At 37.5% G+C, this 24,285-nt stretch overlaps 1 protein-coding gene across 1 annotated transcript in view; it reads right to left on the bottom strand.

Annotated features, from left to right (window-relative positions):
* LOC127633746 (urotensin-2 receptor) overlaps window positions 1-20,195 on the bottom strand; it is a 61,442-nt gene extending 41,247 nt beyond the window's left edge. Inside the window, exons 1-2 of the mRNA XM_052113025.1 lie at window positions 19,763-20,195; window positions 13,877-14,968 (exon numbers count right to left, since the gene is read on the bottom strand). Coding sequence (XP_051968985.1) covers window positions 13,878-14,966 — 1,089 coding nt within the window. The 5' untranslated portion in view covers window positions 14,967-14,968; window positions 19,763-20,195 and the 3' untranslated portion in view covers window position 13,877. The remainder of the gene's footprint in view (window positions 1-13,876; window positions 14,969-19,762) is intronic.
* Between the last annotated feature and the right edge of the window lie 4,090 nt (window positions 20,196-24,285).

The raw sequence follows: 24,285 nt of genomic DNA on the forward strand, positions 1-24,285 counted from the left end.
CTCACAGAGCAGAAGGCCACAAAAAGGCAGCTTGCTCAGACTGTGTATCACATCCATTTATCATTTGTGAGTTACCCTGCCTTAATGGCTCTAGCACATACAGTAAACATCTGAAGAAGCAATGCCCTCCCAACTTACAACAACAAAGTCACCAAGTGCAGAGCACCTAGAACTTGTGTGGAGATATAACTAACAGAAGAGATGTTCTGCCCCATCCTGTGTTCTCTGCCCCAGGCTTGCACTGTGCCATCATCCCAGTTTCCCTCTTTGACATATCAGTGGCATCTCAGGGTTAGTATTTAGTGGGGGGCACAAATTATCACTTAATCTATTATTTGACCAATATTTGAAAAATTGACAAATAATTCCAAATTCTGTCACAGATGTGCTTCTCATGTTATACTTTATGTTCACATCAGGGACAATGAAGTTCTGTGAACTTGTGCATGTGTATATGTGCTTTAACTTGTAAAGTTTAAAAACCTAATTTTAGCACAGCGGTTCATTGACAGGTAGAAGTTTCACACTAGAACTCGTTGGTTTTACCGGACTGAAACAAACAAGGGGAGTCAAAAATCTATCACAAAAGCCTATTTACTGTTATTTATGTGCCATTGTATTGGATGCTAGATCCCATAATGCCCTACTCCTTATGAAATGAAAACAAGTATGAGAAATTGTACAGAGAGTGATGAATAAAGACTTATCTAGTGCAACCACAGAACATGATGCCACCCAACCATACTTAATGATTTAATCTCAGCACAAAACACCACTAAGATGTTAAACATCCACGTCAAAAAGCTCAAGTAAATGTGAAATTAAACCACAAATAGGCAAATTGTCAAAGGGTGTGCATATTAACTCACTACAAAACTAATCAAAATGATGACAGACATCCAATATTTATCAGTCATTGTAATCTAATACAAACCAATGCACCACAACACCTCAACACATTTCACTTCAGTTGAAATAATGAACGGTACACTTTAACTAATCCAACCAGCAGCACATGCTACAAATTATATTACCCTAAATACACATACATATTGTAAATTTTATATTCAAAAATAATTTTATTCTATATTGTATGTGTTGCTCCACTGGAACATTTCTTGCTTTTAGTCCAGGGTTCAAAACTTAATTTTAACTTTTAATAAACCAAGCAAAATAGCTACAGGACATCAGATATATATCAGAAACAGAGGTGCATTTGGTGGCATTTCATTTTTAGATTTCATTGGAACAAAGAGCAGACCACAATGAAGGTCTAGGCAAATACTGTATGTCCATAACCATTTGTTGGCGATATAAAAACATAACAGGCATATTTGCAGTCGCAACACTATTTAAAACGTGACAAGTAGTATAAAATATACAGAATGACTTGTGACTAAATCCAAGCGCTCTCATAGTGATTATGACTTCTGAAGACATTAACTAAAGCCCTTGAATGCAATACCTTTATGACTATTTAATATAAATTTATCTCTGAAGGTAACTGACTGTCTTCAGAAAAGTTTTGATGACATTTTCTTTTCATCTTACCTCCGTATAATGCCTAATAAAGTAATGTTTATAAGCACATGGCTGCTTTGTGTACAGGCATTACCAGGATAACAGCTATATTTCTGCTGCATAAGTGTCAACAAACTGTCAGAGAGTGAATTTGCAATTTGATTTTAAATGTTGTCGAATTAATTACATGTTGTCCTGATTAATTAATCGCAATTAAAAAAAAATAATTAATTGAATTAATTACATGGTGTCTCGATTAATTATTCGCGATTAATCTCACTTAATTGCATACACAAATATTTGATGAGAAAGCCCCTCATATAACAATAATTCAATATATAATGATGAAATTATATATAGTTATCTTTATCCATCCATCTTCAACCGCTTATCCGAAGTCGGGTCGCGGGGGCAGCTGCTCTAGCAGGGGGCCCCAAACTTCCCTATCCCGAGCCACATTAAGCAGCTCTGACTGGGGGACCCCGAGGCGTTCCCAGGCCAGTGTGGAGAAGTAATCTCTCCACCTAATCCTGGGTCTTCCCCAAGGCCTCCTCCCAGCTGAACGTGCCTGAAATACCTCCCTAGGGAGGCGGCCAGGGGGCATCCTTACCAGATGCCCAAACCACCTCAACTGACTCCTTTCGATGCAAAGGAGCAGCGGCTCTACTCCGAGCTCCTCACGGATGACTGAGCTCCTCACCTCTAAGGGAGAAGCCCGCCACCCTTCTGAGGAAGCCCATTTCGGCCGCTTGTACTCGAGACCTAGTTCTTTCGGTCATGACCCAGCCTTCATGACCATAGGTGAGGGTAGGAACAAAAATTGACCGGTAGATCGAGAGCTTTGCCTTCCGGTTCAGCTCTCTTTTCGTGACAACGGTGCGATAAAGCGAGTGGAATACCGCCCCCGCTGCCCCAATTCTCCGGCCAACCTCCCGCTCCATTGTCCCCTCACTCGTGAACAAGACCCAGAGGTACTTGAACTCCTTCACTTGGGGCAATACTCCTTCCCTACCTGGAGTACGCACTCCATCGGTTTCCTGCTGTTTCCTGTAAAGATAGTTATCTTTAAATATTTAAAAATTTATATATGTAAATAAAAAAATATAAAATATAAATATAAAAAATATATATATTTATTTCAAAAATTAACCTCTATTTATTGTAGTACTGTGGTTTGACTTGACACTCATCAGGACTCGGCTTGACTTGCTTGAGGTAAGTCACTGACTTGACTAGACTTCCTTGATTTGCCTGCATTGCACTTGAGAATTGACTCGAGACTTGATGGTTAAGACTTGAGACTTGCTTGTGACTTGAACATGTGTTCTTGAGAAAGCTGTTTCTTTTTTGCCATTTTTTACCTAATACTGACCTTAAGACAAGCCAGTCTATTGCATACTGTGGCAACTCAAAAGCAAACACAAAGACAATGTTAAGCTTCATTTAATTAACAAAATAGCTTTTAACTATGTTTGATATAATGGCAAGAAATTCTCTAGTACCAAATTAGCAAGGTTTTTGAGTGATTGCTGCTGGAAATGGGGCCTGTCTAGATTTAAAATAGTGATGGTGCTGTTTTTTATATCAGTAATGTCCTGACTATACTTTGTGATCAGTCGAATGCCACTTTTGTGAATTAAAGTACTAATTTCCTAAAACTAGGAAAATATGTACATTATTCCAAACTTTTGGCTGCCAGTGTATCTTAGCGAAACCTGAAAGTATGAGATTTACATATCAAATATATCCTCATGGTCTTTGTTTTAGTTTCTTTCCATCTTAGGAATACGGAATGCAGAGGGAGAGGGCTATTAATAGTTTTTGTTGCTGTTCATTACTGATGGTCTGTGATTCAATTGACCCTGTGATCCAGTGCTCCACTGAGTGTTTCACAAGGCATTGGGAAACTCACACATCTTAGCTAACAAAATATACTCTTTGGATAATAGGTAATCTAATGTCATGCCAGACTTAAACATAAGCAATATTCTTAGTGAACAAAAAGATAATGATTGCGCTGTGCAGATAAAAAAAATATATTATATACAGTCTATTTTTCTTGTACAAAAACATACAAAAATCACCTACAGGATGTGATCTGTAATCACACAGAACTGAACACTTTGAATTAACAACAGCCAATAAGACCTGTGTAGTGTAATATGTGTCATAACCAGATGTCAAATGATTCCAGGGTCAAGCAATTTGTTTGTCCACACTGTACGTGAAACTGGTGCACAGAACATATATGACATCTTGTCTAGTTACACATACAGTGTATGGTATGTGTAATGTATAATTTATTCCTAGAGAATGTTTTGTAAGTCTGATCAAACTGGTATGTATTTAATAATTATAATAATGCACCAAAGCTGTTAGGTGGAGTGAGGTGTGGTAACTAGCATATTAAAAATACAGAAATACAGCTCAATAACTTTTACTGCACCTAACCATTACAAAGTCCATTTTATGACATGAACAAAAAATGTATTGCTCTATGAGGGGAGACCACTAACTACTCTAGTTAGCTGGCTAATGGTAGAAACATCAATGGAGATTCCACTTTGAATAAAGTTAAAAAGAGAGAAACTAAAACATGAAGAAATGAATTGACATATGGGAGTATTCACAAAGAATACACACAGAATGAGGTTAAAACTAAACAAATATCAGCAAAATGATGGTAATCAAATTAATGTATTTACAAGACCCCATGGCGATGTCTGCATATAACAGTATGCAATTCTTCTAATCTTTAAAATATTTGATGAGATGGTCATAATTATATAATATGGCCTTAAAAGCTAATAGACTCTGACCAAAAGCCAAAAAGTAAATTTTGAATTCATGGTGCCTTAAAGAATCTTTACATCTATCAACCAAACACCGATCCTCAAATATAATATTTTCTCAGGCAGTGGCAGATCATACACTGTTCATGCCTGCCTTTGTATTTACATGTTTTACATTTACAACGGTTAAGTGTTGTGGTGCCTTGTAGGCTATCCTGCATCAAAACTTTCAAAATTAACCATCACAGACTTACATTTTATATATTTTAACAATTGTACATTGGTACATTGCTTGACTTATATAAGCCTTCATTATGCTTTATAATCATGTAATTACATAAACATATTCAAAGTCATCAGTAACATAATGTTTTGTTTATTGCATCTATCGGAAAAGCTCTAGGCTCCAAAAGCCTATAATTGGTGAGAAAAGTCAGGACCGATACTAATTAGAAGCAGATATTTGGAAAATAATGACCAGATGTGATTCACAAGATTTGAGCCGAGAGTTTTAAAGTGTTATTTTTTTTTAATGATCCCATATCCATGTATATGAATTAGCCCCTTATTTTATTTCTGTGCTCAATATCATTGAAGATAATGCTTAATTATTATAGGCCTTATTAATGGGTCTCTCTGACCTCTACTCCCTCATTTGTTGATCTTTGTAATCCTTGTTCTCTCATCTGTCTCTTGCCATTGTAACACACTTCTTTCAAAGGTTTAGTCATGCTTTAAAGAACATTCCAAAGTTATCCATGTGGCAAAATGCTCTTTATCAGCACAATCAAAACACCAGCACTCTTTATGGATTTAGCTATAATTTTAAAGGGCTTATCTTATATTTTTATAATATTCTGCATTATTAATTGACTTTTATAAGGACACATATAATACGTAGTACCTTTTCTTCTTGAACAACATGTTTTTGATATGATAAATGAAAGCCCCCACTCATCACTCAAACAGTTTTACACACTAATGTACATCTATCAACCTAAAGTCAGATTTATCATTCATCATCTTAATACACTCAAAGGAAAAAAGGAAAAAGAAAGTAAAGTAAACTAGAACCACATCAATCGTTCACTCATGAAAGTTTGGAGGCTAGTTCAGCTGTTGTTTAACTGTTTTACAGTGCCAAAGACTTTAGCACTAAAACTAAAGCTTTCATGTAAACGTCTTGGGGTATTACAACCTCTACAGGGTATCAGAATTATCAAGAAAATAATAACATTCATAGCTTTTCAGAAATCTTTTCATCTAACATAGGGACAAATTGATATATCAAAAAATAAAAACATAGCAAATATGTTTTCCAGTGTGAGAGACTTTAAGAGGTTATCGGAAGTAGCTGGTCATTTTGGCACAGCATGTGGGTTTCCTATACAATATGACAGGATACAGACTGAGGGGATCTGGGTTGCACTGATTACTTCGCAAAGCCATTAGCATTTGTGTGCATTAAAACTTGCTAGGTGCTGTTAGAGTGATGAAGCTGTCAATTGTCTGTAAAGGCCTGACCTTGAAGGAGCTCAATCACCACACCCTGCATGACTGACACAGTCAAAGCCTGCTGAGAGACAATGGGTGATGAAACTCTTTTCTGAGAGACCTTTGTGCTGCATCTCACTTTTTTTAAATGCTGTATCAAGTTAAAAATAACTGCAACTTTTAAAACATACTGATACACCTGCATACTGGTCTATTTGTTGCACAGTCTGTAAATTGTTTTAGTGCAAGAACACGTTCGGTCTAGAGCATAATTTAATGTATGAGTCTAAATAGATTATTTAGAGAACATATTAGCACTTGTACGATTATGCACAAACAGGGTTTGAAATTAACACCGGCAGTGGCGGGTAACTCCATCATTCTTACTTGGAAGGTTTCAGAATTATGAGAATGAGCGACTTTAATTTAATTGTATTCATCTCGTGCTCAGCACTCTATAAGCACTAAATGCCTCTCATAACTTACAAGCACATCTGTGCTAGGTGAATGAAACATGCTTTAGTGTGATTTGCCACAGTGCATGTTAGAATGCTCCAGGGATAAGATCGCCAGAGCTCTGGGACATGTCAGAGCGAAATTTGGGTGATTCAATTGGGATATCAATTGATATCGCGCAGGCAAGCGAAGACCATAAAACTTATGTGACCCCTTTGAATTGTACAGAGAAAACTTCTACATGGAGGAAGTCAAACCTCTCAAACTGTTAGACAGCCCTGACGTTATAAACATCAGTGAAGAGGTAAAGAGGAGACAAATATATACGTTTTTAAATACACTTCATCATCCTTATTAAAATGTTTATATATCCATTTATTTATTGTTACTACAATAAACCTGTATGCAAGATTAATTATGTAAGGAATAATTGATGATGGACCATTGAATTATTGAAAAATAATGTGGTCACGACATGCAGTGGTGTGCATTATTTTCCATTGTTACCACACCTTAAGACAACGTTCAGGGTTTTATCTCAAGACATTTTCGGGTTTTCGTCCCTAAAATGCTCTTGTGAGTGGAACTACCGTTTTGACTATAAAAACTCTGCATGTACAGTAAGACAAAAAACACATGTTAAAAATACATTCTCTGAAAACCTAACTATCTTGAATCTTGTTTTAGAAACAACACTGCATATTTAATTGATTTTTACAGGAAAACAATACAAAAATATCATCAAGATATGATTTTTGCCCTAATATCAAAGATCTTACTAGAAAAAAAGAAATTATGATATAATGCAAATTTTCTTGATAAAAGAAATGATCGTGCCTGGTAATGTGCATGTAAAATGGCTAGAAATAGCATTTTAGCTTAGCATAAAGCTTATAATTTACACAAGGTTTATTTCTGTTTCTTCTGCTCCAAACTTACTTCAAGCTTACATTCGTCAGCTTTTATGAATGTAGCACATCATAAAAAGTGTTTCACCGCTGTTCAAATGCACTTTGGATCGCATCATTTATATGTATAAATGTTTCCTTTAACAGGATGTTTCCGAGGACTAAATATTAAATGAAACAAATGACAATAAAACGCAAAGTATTCTCTTCAGTAATCAAAATACTGTTTGAATGTAATTGTATTCTAATTAACAATGATTTAAATTGTAACTGTAGTGGAATAGTTACTTATTTTTTGTATTTTAAATTAGCAATCCTGTTACATGTATTCCGTTACTCCCCAACACTGTACACTACTGATCAAAAGTTTTGAAACACTTATTCTTTATTATAATTTTTTTTTCTTCACATTTTAGAATAATAGTGAAGTCATCAAACCAATGGAATAACATAAATGGAACTATGGGAATTATGCTGTGACTAAACAAAATCCAAATTAAAACAAAACTGTGTTATATTTTAGCATCTTCAAAGTAGTCACTTTTGTCTAGAATTTGCAGACATGTACTCTTGACATTATCTAAACCAACTTCTTGAGGGATCACCCTGGGATGCTTTTTAAACAGTATTGAAGGAGTTCCCATATATGATGGGCACTTATTGGCTGCTTTTCTTTATTATTTGGTCCAAGTCATCAATTTCAAAAACTATTTTTTTTAAATAAAAATTTTGTTTTCAATTAAATAAATTAATTTGGTGGCACAAATACATTTTTGTCTACAAAAATAATTTAAAACATTTAAGCATGCACCTTTGGATCAAAAGATTTTTAAGATCATGAGAAACATTCAAGTCAAGTGTTTCAAATATTTTGACCGTTAGTGTATGTGTGTGTGAACGTGTGTAAATGCGGGTGAGAAATTGAAATAAAAGTAGTATAATATAGACATTGTTTGTCATTCTTATCCAATGTACTTAACCAATGTCTTTAATTAGTTATTTTGCTGTGGTAGCCTGTAGGGGTCTTTGAAATAAAATATGGAACCGTTAAGTGGTCAAGACCTGGAACTACTTCGTAGTCATGCATTTACTTGAAAAATAATTGCACACATTAGAAAATCTGTAAACCAATCAGAATCAAGCATTCAACAGACCTGTGGTATAAACATGTTTAACACATGTAAGATTAAGCCCATAAAGTGCAGGTAAAAGTTGTTATATGTAGGGCTGCAATGGTACATGTGTCCGGGCCATACAAAATGAAAACAGGGCCTTCGGTACGGTACACCCAGTCACACGAATGATTACATATTTTGCGTGCGTGAAACCAATATTAAAACAATATATAACGAACTACACAAACCGTGCAGAACTAAAATGAAAAAAGATTGCAGAGCAACACGGGACCGCACGGAACTAAAACTTAACAGAACAGAGCACCAGACGGAACACTAGAAACTGTGAATCAAATAAATGTGTGAAGTTTATACTAGCTAGCTCGATATTTTTCCCAATTGTAATGGAACTAAACAAAATATAAAGATGTCAGACTTAAATAAGACAGATTTTGAAGACCCACCACCGTCTCTCAAATCTGTTGTTTGGGAGCATTTTGAAGGTGCTGTGAGAAAGTGTGAGTGCTGGGCGCAGTAAAAAATGCAAGGCGATCAACTGTGTTCCGCAACCGCTACTGGGTCCTTGAATAACGAATAACATTCAAGTAAGGGCAGACGGTGGAGTTTCTGGTGCCCCCCTAGGAAGTTGGTGCCCTATGCAGGTTGCATAAAATATACGTATAGGGATCCGCGGTACTGGAAGTAATATTTCATCAGCAAGGGACATTGTCAGTGCTAAAAGATCCACCCACTGCTCTGATAATGTGTATATTCATATTTTCAAGAGAAAAAAAAAATAGATTTTTCACAAGTGTTCATACACACATGTGAGATAAGATGCCCAGCATATGTAATCAGGGTCATTAGAACGGTATTTACAAGCATGCGCACAAGAAAAATGGGACTCATAAACCTAGCCAGCTGTCCTGGGTCAGTCAGTAAGCTGCCTCTGTTAACAAGTGAAGCTGTTTCATGATTAATTTCCATTACCTCTAACCCTTACAAAATCTATATTCTCCAACACCATATTGACGCAACAATGTTGCACCAATGCCATGTATACCAAACAAATGCATAGCTTTGTGTTTCTTCACAGTGAAATATTGGTCAATTTGTCAAAATTAAGATATGACCATAATCTACAATCTGTCCTGTGACAGATGGGTTTGGCTCAACTATGTTCATATTAAGAGAAAATGTAGTGTAAAAATTATGGTAAATACAAAATCCATACTAAAGCCAAATATTTTAATCCTTTTTTCTCAGTTTCAGTCATGGCATTTTCCCTTTGAAGAGAGATGTATCACACCACAGAACCATTTAAAATGAACCAATGAAGCGGGACAAAATATTAAAAACAGTGAAAAATGGAAAAGAAATTGTGACTAGTCATTGCACCTAAAATATAGGCATACTTTATACATTCATATATGTTTTAACCTAACAACTTGATAAAAAAGGGTAATAGATATGATAGGCATCAACTTCCCATCGTCAGTTGCAGTCTCCAATTAGGTAGGCAGCATGGTGGTATATGTAAATTGCATAATGCATTTTTACCTCGACTGATCCCTCTGTCACAACTCTCTAAGATAAGTCCATATTAGTTTGCTGCACGTCTCCACATCCTTTTCCTTGGGCTTTCCAACTGCTGCTTCTCATTATTTGTTTTTAACCTGTTTTCCTGTTGTTGTTTTTTTCCATTACAGCCACGGCATGAAATAACTTACTCTCAATTTAGTGGTAAACTGTTATCCTGAATTTCTCTTGAAACAAATAAGTCAAACATTTCTGGACTGTACATTTAATCTTTTTTTCATTCTCCATGTCCTCTCCTCTACAACTGTTATCACTAGCCTTTCAAGGAAGCTCTACAGAAAGATTCACAGAATTCAAACACCTGTCGTGTTATGCACATCTCCCTGTCACTTAAGATTTTGTTTATTAAATATTTTGGCAACAAAAAGTGTAGTATTCTCAACTTCGTTTAATACCTTTCAATGTACAGTTTTTAAATCCAAACAATTCTGCAGATTTTTCCTCACAATTAGGACAGACAAATGAAAAAAGTGTGCAGATTCCATGTCGGCCTTTAGTAGCTGTCTCTCTGAGTTATGTAGCTATTAATTGAACAGTGATTGGCATTTTGGTAAGCATGCCAGTCATCGATTATTGAGCCAAGCCCGGGATTCTTTTTTCAGTTTAATAGTGTTTGATGGAAATTTGTGCCATTCTTCTATTAGATTACAAAGCTCAAAACAGTTCATCATCCTGCAATTCTACTGCCAGGAATATCTCACGCTATAGGCTCAAGATGATCTGGAAGAGGTCCTGGAATATATGAGATGTATTGATTTAGATCCTTGTAGGATCAGAACCAGAGGAAACAGCCCACCGTCTATACAAATAAGGTTTATGACAAACTTTCACTCTCACAAATAGGTCGGTATCAAGATTAAAAAAGTGCCATTATCAATGGGGTTGTTTTACTTTAAAAAGATTATATAACTTTATCAATGTGAAAAAGATGTCATCAGGAGCACTTTGAGGTGTATATGTACTTCCTTCTGATTTGAATGCCTTTTATTCAGTTGCTTCCAAGGCCTTGACCTAATAGGTATGCAAATCCATATAAATGCATGCTATCATCACAATCTATTCATTTAGCTAGATTTAATATGCAAAGACATAGATAAGCACCAGTTAGCAATTCAAAATGTAAATGTTGACCTTTAAATTATGGCTGCTTGTCAGATTGTCATGGCAAAGACATGTGTTAATATATAATTATTTATTTTAAAACTGTTTGATTAAAAAGTCAACATGTGGGTTTGTATTCACAGTTAAACACCAGTCCATCAAATCCAGTAACTGTGTTCTAAGTATTTTTAAAAATGCATACATTGAATATTCTCTTTATAAAGCTTGAGTTCCTGCCATTCTAAACTAAAGTGTAGGAGCAGTGCTGATCTGTTAAGAGCTATGGTTTGTCTTTTTTTTTTACATGTATTTTTTTTACATTACATATGTTAGCCAGCAGATGGTGGCAAAAGATCATTTGTATGTGTAATATGAGCCAGTTGACATGAAGTGAAGCTGCTTCAGCTTTTACTTACAACTGCTCTTCGTGATCGCTTGTATTACTACTACTAATGCTAGTAAACAGCTTTAAATGGCTGTAAAATAAAAACTTAAGCATTACGGCTCATCACAGCTGATAGACACAACAGACTGATTAATTACACAAACTGAAGGGGCTTATCTCTTATCGGACTTTCCACATTGGAGTGAAAACACATTTTAAAATGGCGGAGGACATTGCGGTTTCTATAACGAATGACTCTTGTGCAACGGCTACCACTAAATTGGGAGAAATACCCCCGCCTATTTTATCACTGAGAAAGCTGATCTTCAGAAAGCTGACAGCATCTCTGCTTAGGTGTGGCAACAGGTGATCGCACATGCTCTGTCTCTGTCTCAAATATTCAAATATTTTGTCATCAATCTATTAATAGCGATCAAACAATCAACAGTGGTGAATCAATAATTAAAGCTCAGGGGAAGAGCAATCATTACGTGTAATGTTGATATAGTTCCGGCAACAAACAGAGACATTGCAGGACTGAGTACAGAGACTGCAGCAGAGGACAGATTATTTTTAGAGCTGCTGGAACCCAAGAGGTCTTCCTCCTGGAAATGTCCATCACTTCCTAAACGTGGATCATATTGCCCACCAGAGACAGATTATCAAAACCCACGCAAGAGCTTGTTGGAGGCAAGAACTCCGAAAATTTTTACATCTCGCTTTGCTCTGCTGACTGCAGCCTCTTTCACTTGTGCTCTGAAGTTTAATTAAACTATGGAATTGTGTTTTGGCATATAAAAACAAAACAAAACATGAAACTTTGGAATTTGTAAGTCATTATATTGTAATCATGATGTGGTCATTCACTGTTTGATACTTCCTAATATTATTTGTTCAGCTTTCAATTCTTCGAAACATGAAAGCAAAACATTTGTTGTGGTTTAGTGATTTTCTTTTGTTCTCTGTTTATTTCTTGTCTTTTTAAAATTCTGAAAACAATAACAACAACACCAACAATAATAATAATAATAATAATAATAATAATGATAATAATAACTATATGACCTTCTAATGATTGTAGAGTGCATTTTGATTTTGAAATACATTAACATATAAACATGTGCTGTGATTGTTTTGATATTTTTCAGAATATTATGAAAACAGTATTATTAGTTTGTAGACAGGACTGTCTCTAGTACTGTGCTATGAACTGTTGTATTTGCACTTAGGAATTACCATTAATCTTTATGATTTTAGAAAATGTGATCCAGAAGGTTAACATTTCAAAGTCACTTGTATTTTTGAGTGGACATTAAAGAAATTAATGTAATCCTTTGAAACTCAATGCAAAAATGATTAATTAACGATGAAATATAAATTCCATCTCTATATATCTTACTCTCTATTTCCGCCTCTCCTTTCTCTGCCTGTTTTCACATTTGTCATTTTTTTTAAATTAAAATAAATGTAAGGATTTAGAGCATCTGTGTTTCCAAGTTCCTAATCTAGGGAGAGTTTTATTGTTTTTTCCTGAGTGAATCCAGACAGAATTATTGTAGGATAAAATTGTAAATAATGTATTGTTGTTAATGTAATAAACACACTTTTCTTTCTAACTCATCAATACTCATAACCCCTTCCAGCCTTGTTTATTTTTTCTCAGTCTACAATTATTCATCCAATTCAGGCATTAATTATTATGCAGATCATCTTGAAGGTAGCAGTTCTGCTGATTGGAAAATCATTTTTAGTGAGATCCAATCAGTGAAACTTAATTATCACGTGGACCATTTTATTGAGACCAGCAGTTGCACTCTGACCTACTGTGTAAACCAATTACTATATTGGGATGCAAATGGTAACAGTGGTTCTGTTCTGATAGACTCCTATTTCAACCCCCCATTTTTTCATTGTCATTTCAGTGTCTGATCTTTTTATATCAGTTAATCTGCACAATGAATACTCATCAAATGTTCAAAATTATTATTATGATAATTTTGTTAATGCCATTTGCCCAATTAATTTTTACTGTATTTGTAACAATAACAGTTACAATAACAGTTATTGTATATGTGTATAAACTGCATATAACCTGCACATACCAACCTGATTTTTACCTTTTGTCCAGCTATATCAATAGTTTCCCACTTGTTTCACCTGCCACAATGTGTGAATAAATCATGTATGGGAGTCATGTTTTTGACAAAAGTAGGCAATTAAAAAGTAGCAATCAAAATGATGCTTCAAATACTTAATATCTCTGCTGTAGCCCATCCTTGCTGTATGCACTGATCAGAAAATCAGACCTGTGGACTACAAACCACAACAGTCTGGCATTGGCTTGATTCAAAACAGACCAAATGGATCAAGGTAAATTGAAGATATGTGGTTTTATTCAAATTGGGTCTTTGTTTTCCACATCAATTCAGATTGTCTGGAACACTACACCCAAGGGAAGCACATGCACAGACAGAGTTAGGGCCAGAAGTTTGGACAACAACATACCTCAAAGACTGCTGTTATTGGTGCGGGAAGTGTGTGCAAGAACAAAGCTCTCCGTGCACTGCTGACTGCTAGAAGACAATGAGCGTCTGGGCGACCTCTGGAAGCGGTTTCGCCTGCTTAGGTAGCTGCCTGCTGTCCATGTCCTCTGTCTCTTGCGGAGGTACTCCTTGTAGTTCTTGGTGAGCAGGGTGTAGAGAAATGGATTAATGCAACTGTTGCTGTAGGTCAGACAAGTGGTCAGATAGTTAATGTTGCGCTTGGCCTTGGTGGAGAGAGCCAGCGCTGGCTGGAACTGACCTAAAAGCTGCCAGATCCAGAAAGGTAGGAAGCAGGCCCAGAAGAGGAGCACAATGGTGAAGATCAGATAAAGGACCTTCTGGTTTGGGAGCCTCTTGGTCTGCTTGAAGGTCTCAGTCTGAGAGATCCAGTAGGTGCGTGCGAGGCGTATGTACAGGTAGCCAATTATCACCCCTGGTGCCAGAATGCTGGTTCCAAAAAGAAAGGAGATGTAGATTTTATAAGAGAGTGGGCTCAGTGTAGGTTGACACATTGGCTTGGTGCTCTCGGTCATCAGCTGGACACCAATAATCATGGGTGAGGTCAGAATCAGGGAGGCCGTCCACACTAGCAGGGCAATTGCCTTACGGTAGCTCTTAGAGCGTTTGACTGTATCCAGTGGCTTGAGGACAGCAAAGTAACGTTCTGTGCTCATAACAGTCAGTGTGAAAATGCTGGCGTGCATGGTGAGGAAGTCCATACTAATGAGGATTCGACACCCGGCATCTCCAAAGTACCATCCCTTTAGAAAATGTGTACACACCACAAATGGAATAGTAAGTAAGTAAAGCAGATCGGCTAGTGCCAGGTTGATGATGTAGATGTACATAGAGGCAGCTGAGCGCATTGAGTGGCACATGACCACTAGCGTGTAGATATTTCCAACCACACCCACCAGACACATTAAGGACAAGATGGTGCCAATGGTAAATGTTGCAGCCATGTCTTCAGTAGAAGCTTCTACTGGGGCCTCAGTGACATTGGACATCTTCTCTACCATCGCCACCATGGGCTCCATAGACACAGTGGTCATCTCTACATAGGAACCAAATGAATGGTCAAAAGTGGTTAAAAAGTTGCAGAACAGTAAATTGTATCACTTTAAAGCTTATGTTGTTTAATTAATTAAATTAAAAGTATTACATGAACAATTATATAATATATTAAAATATTCAGTCTATATTTTTACCTCTGATGAAAGTAAACCAACAGCAGAACAAAAGCTGTAAAGACATCCTTGGCAAATACTGAAAGGGCTTATATTTCCAGGTAGCTTTGTTGCATAATCTCAAAAATCATTCTTGAGGCCAAAAAAAAGAGGAAGTTTGCATTTTGTTGTTTATTGAGAGGCCAAAAAGTGCAAAAGTGCAAAGACAAAACATTTTAATTTGATATCGTCATCAGTATCCCCTTAACACACCTGATTCAATTTATAGAGAGGGAGTATTTACTGTATTTCTCCTAATATAATAGATTTAAGAATATACAAATGTTTGCTAAATATTATAGACATATATTGTCTCTTTATATTGTATACAGGCATTCACATTTATTACAAAAGTAACAAAGAAAAGTTACAAAGAATCTACATATATATATATCTGGAGATAAAAAAGAACACCAATTACATCTAAAAAATTACCCATCATATATATTCTATCATCTTCTTTTGTTGAGATACTTCAACTGTATTTTGTATCACATCCATATATCAATTATATTCATTACTCAAACAAGAACACTTAGGTTGAAGTCATTAAAACACATTTTTTAACCACTCCACAGATTTATTATTAGCAAACTCTAGTTTTGGCAAGTCGTTTAGGACATCTACTTTGTGCATGACGTAATACATTTTTCCAACAATTGTTACAGACAAATTGTTTCACTTTTAATTGACTAGATCACAATTCCAGTGAGTCAGAAGTTTGCGCACACCAAGTTATCTATGCCTTTAAGCAGCTTGGAAAATTCCAGAAAATAATGTAAAACTTTTAGACAGTTATACAATTAGCTTCTGATAGGAGGTGTACTGAACTGGAGGTGTACCTGTGGATGTATTTCAAGGCCTACCTTCAAACCCAGTGCCTCTTTTGCTTGATATCATGGGAAAATCTAAAGAAATCAGCCAAGACTTCAGAAAAAAAATTGTGGAACTCCACAATTCTGGTGCATCCTTGGGAGCAATTTCCAAGTGCCTAAAGGTACCATGTTCACCTGTACAAACAATAATATGCAAGTATTTACACCATGGGACCACACAGCCATCATACCACTCAGGATGGAGATACATTCTGTCTGTTAGAGATGAACATAATTTGGAGCAAAAAATGCAAATCAATTCCAGAACAACAGCAAAAGACCTTGTGAAGATGCTGGAGGAAACAGATAGACAAGAATCCATATCCACAGTAAAACGAGTTTTATATCGTAATAACCTGAAAGGCTGCTCAGCAAGGAAGAAGCCACTGCTCCAAAACCACCATAAAAAATCCAGACTACAGTTCGCAAGTGCACATGAGGATAAAGATATTACTTTTTTGGGAAATGTCCTCTGGTCTGTTGAAACAAAATGGCCATAATGACCATTGTTGTGTTTGAAGGAAAAAGGGTGAGGCTTGCAAGCTGAAGATCACCATCCCAACCATGAAGCTTGGGGGTGGCAACATCATGTTGTGGGGGTGCTTTGCTGCAGGAGGGACCAGTGCACTTTACAAAATAGATAGCATCATGAGGAAGGAAAATTATGTGGATATATTGAAGCAACATCTCAATACATCAGCCAGGAAGTTGCAAATGGGTTGCAAATGGGTCTTCCAAATGGACATTGACCCCAAGCATACCTCCAAATTTGTGGCAAAATGGCTTAAGGAAAACAAAGTCAAGGTATTGGAGTGGCCACCACAACGCCCCGACCTCAGTCCGAAAGAAAATTTGTGGGCAGAACTGAAAAAGTGTGTGTGAGCATGGAGGCCTACAAACCTGACTAAGTTACACCAGTTCTGTCTTGAGGAATGGGCCAAAATTACAGCAAATTATTGTGAGAAACTTATGGAAGGCTGCCCAAAATGTTTGACCCAAGTTAAAAATGTAAAGGCAATGATACCAAATACTAACAATGTATGTACATTTCTGACCCACTGGGAATGTGATGAAAGAAATAAAATCTGAAATAAATAAATCTCTCTATTATTCTGACATTTCACATTCTTAAAATAAAGTAGTGATCCTAACTGACCTAAGACAGGAAATATTTTCTATGATTAAAAGTCAGGAATTGTAAATAACAAATGTATTTGGCTAAGGTGTATTTAAACCTCTGACAACTGTATATAATGGGTAATTTGCAATTGGTGTCCTCCTTTATCTCCTGATAATATATATAGTGGTGGTGGCATAGTGGGCTAAAGCACATAACTGTTATTCAGAAGGTCGCTGGTTCGATCCCCACCGCCACCACCATTGTGTCCTTGAGCAAGGCACTTAACTCCAGGTTGCTCTGGGGGAATTGTCCCTGTAATAAGGGCACTGTAAGTCGTGTCTGCCAAATGTAATGTATTGTATATATATATATATATATATATATATATATATATATATATATATATATATATATATATATATCGTGGACTCTTTGTAACTTTGCTTTGTTACTTTTGTAATATATGTAAATGCCAGTATACCATATAAAGAGACCATATATGTCAATAACTTTTATCAAACATTTGTATATTCTTAAGTCTATTCTATTATGAGAAATATGGTAAATACTCCCTCTCTATGAATAGAATCAGGGGCCGAATTCAGTAAAATGTTCTTAGGAAAACAAATAAGAAAGTTCTTATGATAAATTATAAGAAGTTCCTAAGAATGTTCCTAAGTGCAATTTTTGAATTTCTCAATTATTTTCTTAAAAAAAAAGACATTGTCTGATCAGCCTACTAATGGAATTGCCTTGTCTAATAGCCTACAACAAATTCAGTACTTCAACACTGGTAAATCGTAATGATACATTTATCTATTAACCTATTTTTTATTATTATTATTATTATTATTAAGTAGCAAGCACTAGCTATAATTGTTTTGAATATAAAGTGCATGTGTCCGTTTAACAACTTTTATCGTCATGGGAGAATTTACTTGCAGCAAACCATTTGATAACTTTTAATTTGACATGGAGGAAAAGAAAAGAAACAAAAACATCAGTAGACAAGTTCTGGATGTTCTTTTTGAGGAAATTACTGCAAGGAAAAAGTTCTCCTTAGGAAGCTTGATAATATCACGTTGTAAGTATGAGGCAGGTAAATGGGAAAAGGTGGCAGGGGCTGTCTCCGCTGTGCCATGGCAGGGGCTGTCTCCGCTGTACCAACTCCGATAGGGATGTGGATGGGGGGTGAAAAAAAAAGACTAAGGTTTCTAATGTTAAAATTATTGTTTTTATGAACTCTAACTCACAGAGAGCACTATTTTTTTTAAATAAACTTTCTACATAAACAGTCCAATGCGACTTCAGATTCAACATGAAAAACCTAGTAAATTAATTAAACATCTTACCTTTTAGGATTTAAGACAACTGTGAGGTTATCCTAACTTTTAGGATATCCTAAGTTTTTTTCTTAAGAACAATCTTAAGAAAAAAGATAAGAACTTTTTTAAGAAGTTTATTCAAGAATACAAAATAAGAAGACATTTCTTCTTAAGAATATTTTGTGAATCCAGCCCCAGGTGTGCTATTGTTAACAGGAAACTGATGACGATGTAAATCGAAAACGTTTTGTATTTGCACTGAGCACTTTTTGGCATTTAAATATAGAAGCAAACAAACAAAAAATACATTGAAAGATTTTTCTACACTTTGTGTGAGCTTCCTCTCTTTTTTTGGACGTACCTGTGATGACACACATAGAATCATATATTTTTGTGTGCCTCCAAAGACTATGCGCAACATTTAAGGAAATTAGCACTCGTAACAATGAAAAAATAAATACAAAATATTGTAGGTTCAATAGAAGTCAAGGTCAATTTACAACGTAATTATTTCGACATCCTTTTCTTAAAATAAAAAAAAAAAATAAAAAAATTGACTCAAATTAGAGTGAAGGTTAGAGTGAATCACTTACAAAGGAAGTAAATGAGGCCAATTTTTGGAGGGTTTAAAGGCAGAAATGTGAATCTTATAATTTGATAAAGCAATTACTGTACATACATTTTTCTTTTAATGCTATTATTATTTGAGCTGAAAAGTTGTTTAAATTTAATTTTAGGGTTCACTGCATTATGTAAAATTGAATATAACTATTACACAGAAAAGGTTAGTTAGCTAAAACCATACAGTTACGTCTTGTGGCTGTATTTTTTAATCTGAATATTTTAACATTTTATGGATTGGCCAAATTCACTTAATTTAAAACGTAAGTGCCTCATTGACTAACCCAGATTCTTGCTTTTTTTAAAGAAAAGGAGGGACAAGTCGAAATAAATTTTTGTGGTAATCACCATTATACCACATTTGCTGTCAACAGAGATTGTGTTAAACCGATTAGGGGTCAGCATTGTACAGCAAACGTGGATAAACTTTCTCTCAAACTTGATTTAATTCATTTATTGTTAGTTGCCATTTATTAAGCTATTCCTATGAAATTACTAATAATTTTGCAGGAATGTATTATGTGATACATGTATATAAGAATCATTTTATTTTTTTAAATCAGACTCTGCACCCTGAAATTATAGAGACATTCTTATATTTTATAACAGTTAAGGAATTTTGGACAACTGACCTCCAGAGTCAAATTGAATTTCACTAAAGAGAAAAAAATAATGCTTTACCTTTTCTGAATTCCACAGGCAGTGTAGCTCCAAGTCCAGAGATGTTTAGCTTTTACAATGAGTCCAACTCATGGTTTCTCCTAGGAGTTATCACCACTTGTCATGCAAAACGATCCATGTATGGCAAAATAAAAAAGATTCCAGTACAAAAAAATAGATCACTTAAACTGTGTCATGTGTATAAGAACACACAAAGACTGTCAATAACAATAACAGAAAAAATGCAAATGAGACATTCGAAATGAGTCATAGACAGGTGCTTTACCCATGTAGGGAAAAACTTATTTTTTTCTTCAGCAGAACACTCACTAAATCACAGATCTTAGAGCCAGATGTGAAAAAATCCTTATAGGTTCAGAACAAGAAAAGTGGTACAAGGGGAGACAAAGGGCAGAATCGCACAAGGAAGCAATCACTTTGAGCTACGGCTGGATTTCGAAACCATCTCTTCCACTAACAGAGTGTGTGCCTGCGAGGGGTAGGAGAGAGAGAGAACTCACACTAGCACAGAGTGGGAGGGGAAATGAGAGAGAGGAGGGTGAAGGAGAGAAGAGAGAGAGATTGGTTGTTGTGGGGTAAAGGGGAAAAGCATTCTGAGGAGGCATTCTACTACCTAAGCTTATTCAATCATGTAGCAGACAGGAGATTGCAACTCAAGGGGAATCATACTGTATGAAACATTTGTGTCTCCAAATAAAAAGTAGTAATAATAAAACACAGCACACAATGTACCACAATAAGCTGCCTTCACAAACTGAATTCTCAAGCATTTCAAGCAAACTAGTTTAATGTTTTTGACTGAGGGTTTGTTCTGCTCCCGACATGTTGGTGTACTTCAATGAAAAAATGTGTTGAGCGTGCGTGTGCCTGTCACAGCTATCTCCCATTGCAGTTACATTCTCCCTTCTTTATTGGGCCACAAGGGGGCCTCTTATAACTGTCTAATTGAGCCATAACAGCTACCTCAGTCTTTGTCGCAGACTTTCGTATAGTTAGAAAATAAAAATAATTTTAAAAACGACCTTGCTGTGTGGGCCCTCTGGTGGCTGGTATAAGCCGCTTATACCAGTTATAGCTAGAAATGACCCTGACCCTTACTGTTTAACTAATCCTTTATCCACCAATAATTATGGCACTTTTTCCCAAAGGTCGTGTTTCTAAATAATGCAGAAAGACTATTCTCAGCAGGTACTTATACATACCTGGAAGTTTTGTTACTTTTATGAAAGAATGCATGTTTTGTTCGGTTTTTCAGAAGGTTTATGTTACCCTTAGTCAAAGGAATCCCCATTTGAGGGCATTAGCTTGTTTATGACTCTAGTGCTGAAGGATGTGTTGAAATGGCACAGATTTGGAATAACCTTTATACAGCCTACTCCTATATTTGTACTGGATCTGCTGTATCATGGCGTAACAATTGTATTTATTTTTATTAAAATAATTCTCAGAATTGGTAGTTTTTTCTAACTAAGTTTCAAATTGTTGGCTGGTTGCATGGCCTGGTTTGCTCGAGTTGGTAGATTCCGTCATGGTTACTGTTGTAACCTCCATTCCCTGAGGGAGGGAACGAGATGTTGTGTCGAATGAATGACACAAGGGGTCTTCATTTGGAGCATGAATGACATAAGGGGTCTTCATTTGGAGCCTCACATACCTCTGAACTTGAGGAAAGGCTAATGTAAAATTGGCAGACATAATTTGCATGTCCTGCCCCCTGACATACGGGTATAAAGGGAAGCGGCATGCATCTGTCAGTCAGGTTTTTGCCCTGAGGAGCCAAGAATAAGGCACGGATATTAAAGTGGTAGGTCTAGTGCCGTGTCAGGAGGGCCACAAAGTCTTGTTCCCTCCCTCAGGGAATGGAGGTTACAACAGTAACTATGATGTTCCCCTTCTGTCACTCACTCGACGTTGTGTTGAATGAAGTGACACAAGGTGTCCCAATCGAAAACACCACACACTAGTCCGTGTTACGTGAACTGCTGAGACAGGTGCAAGCAGGCTGCTGCGTGCTAAAGGCAGCTGTATTGGCTGCATGTAACCCTCAACAATGCCCCCAAAAGAGATGTCATATACAGACCTTAGGTTCCCAGCCCCCCTGAGGGGGGAACAGGTGCTACATGACTAGCATTAGAGCAAGCCTCGTAGCCATGGCCTTTTCTCTCTCTGTGTCTCTCAAATACAGTGTGAAGCAGCTGGGGCTATCTTAGCGCTATGAAATATGTCGGGGAAGGTGGTTTTTCCCGGTTCTATTCTTTCAGTGGGAAAAGACCCTGCAGAAGCCACATCCTGCCCAGACTAGGGGGAGGTAACATGTGGCAAATACACCACAAACATTGTGAGGTCATACGTGGGAGCAGCATGGTGGTAATTCCTGCCTAATGAGGGAGGAGCTCTACAAGCAAGGCAACCGGGGTCAGTGGGACTGCCCAAGGGAGATGCGGGTCCACCGAAAAGGGAACTGTACCGTGGAAAATACATCACAGGGAGTTGCCTGAAGAGGGAAATAAGCCTGTGGAGTCCTACCACAGTACAGAGCACCTGTGGCTCATAGTGGGTCTGGACAAGAATTGCTCCACTGAATTTGCGGGCCAGAAGGCTAGGGAGGAGAACATCCAGGAAGCGACGCTTAGTAGCTAACCTGGGAGAGAAGGTGCACTGGATCAGCTTGGTGAAGGGCGCTGTGTGCAAACGGAACACCTGTTGGCTGTTCCGCATTACTGAGTTCTACCAGCTCAGACCAGACAAAACACGGGACAGGGCGCACGCGTGTCTCCAATGCCAGTTGTGCATAACTTCTCATTTTCTGCATGGTGGGGTTGCCCATTCTAAGTACGTGGTTCTTAGGCATCTGTAATACTCACGCGGAGGCACATGCCTCTTCTGTGTGATGGCAAAAGCGGCTATGGTAAGGGGGGCTTCGTCGATATACAGCGAATATTCTTCACATATAACTTTACACATAGCAGAGTAACGGTCTCTGGTACCAATCGGTAGAGTTTGCATTATCACATGGACACTCCTTAACGTGGTTAAGTTTTTAAGCTTAAGTTTTTCACATGACAAAGCATAAGGCAAATTAACCAGACAGAGCTCAACTTCTCTAAGATAATCGTCGATTTTTTAATCTTGATTACTAGGGTCAAAGTGTTCTATGTCCCTTGTGAGGGACTCGAGAATGCGCAAACCTTGGTGTTGGTATGACTGCGGGACGTCCGAGTCATCCGAAACACCATAGTCACTCAGATCGCTATAGTGATGAGGACGACTTCCTCCCTTTCATGTTGGGGAAGTCCAGTCGACGGGGGTGGATCCCGGGTTGCGTACAGCTCCCTGGCTAATGGGATCTTCGAGCTGCTTACACCACTCTGGTCTTGAAAGTATTTTCCCCCCCTCTATGGTGTGGAATCAGTCGGTTTGAAACACAAGGTGGCATGACTGAAAACTGACTGGGGGGTTTACAGTAAGGAGGGGCATCTGTGTCCAACCAGCAGGCCATTGGAGAAGCTTGACAGGAGTCTAGGAAAACGAAGTCAGAGACTGTACCATTAGGGGCAGCTCGTCTCCTAGTGTGTGTCCCTGGAGTTTTCAGGGGTACCTTTCTACGCATTGTGCTAAAGAGGGGGCCCTCTTCGATGTCAGATGTTTTGCTGTGTGTTTCAGCTGCACTTACCTGATCTGACTCTGCTCTTAGCTGGGCAGCTTCAAGCTGCCTGCATAGGGTTTCATTTTCCTCCTGCATCCGGGCATTCTCAGCTTGGGTGCACCTGACTTCTTGGCGCAGGCTGAGATTTTCTCTCTGCACTGTTTGGTAGCTGTTCTTCAGCTGGACGAACTGGGCCTGGTGCTCTGCGGTTTGCAGTTGGGTTCTGCGGTGATGGAGGAAAAACATTTGTCCCACGAGGACTGGGATTGTGTGCTTTGGCTTCCCGATCGGGTTGTTGACATAATCAATTAGTTCCTGCAATGCTTCATCACAACAACTAATATCGTAGCCATTAAGTTTATCTCTCTCCTCTATGGAGAGATGGAGGTCAGCGGCGACCACACCTTGCAATGCTTGGTCGACTGGCCTCTGACTGAGCTTTAGCTGAGCCATGTGGCGACTAATTTTACTGGGGCTGTACAAATGCTCACGACACAGTGGCTCTGATAGCTAGTTGTGTTACAGTTGCTATAATGCTGACACGAATGAACAAGTGAGAGGCTCGACCTGTGGCTTACTGTTTTGTAATATGTGAATTTCACTGCTTTCTCTCCTTGTTAGACGTCTATAATATCTAGGTGAATGTGTTAGAAGTTAAATAACAACAATAGTAAGCTTTTTTTAAACTTACCAACCCCCTAATTCACTCTAAGAGCGCTTTCACACCACGCTGGCTTATGTTTGGCAAGGGGACTACTGTCCGTAGAAAGCAGAGGTCTGTCCAGGGTTTGAAAGTTTGGCGGCAGGTGGGGGTAATGAACACGTGGTGCGTGCCGCGGCGCCATGCTCGTCTCGGGACTCTAGTCTGGAGCCAGTG

Source organism: Xyrauchen texanus, chromosome 40 (genome assembly GCF_025860055.1).
Source record: "Xyrauchen texanus isolate HMW12.3.18 chromosome 40, RBS_HiC_50CHRs, whole genome shotgun sequence".
In the NCBI taxonomy this organism is placed as follows: Eukaryota; Metazoa; Chordata; class Actinopteri; order Cypriniformes; family Catostomidae; genus Xyrauchen; species Xyrauchen texanus.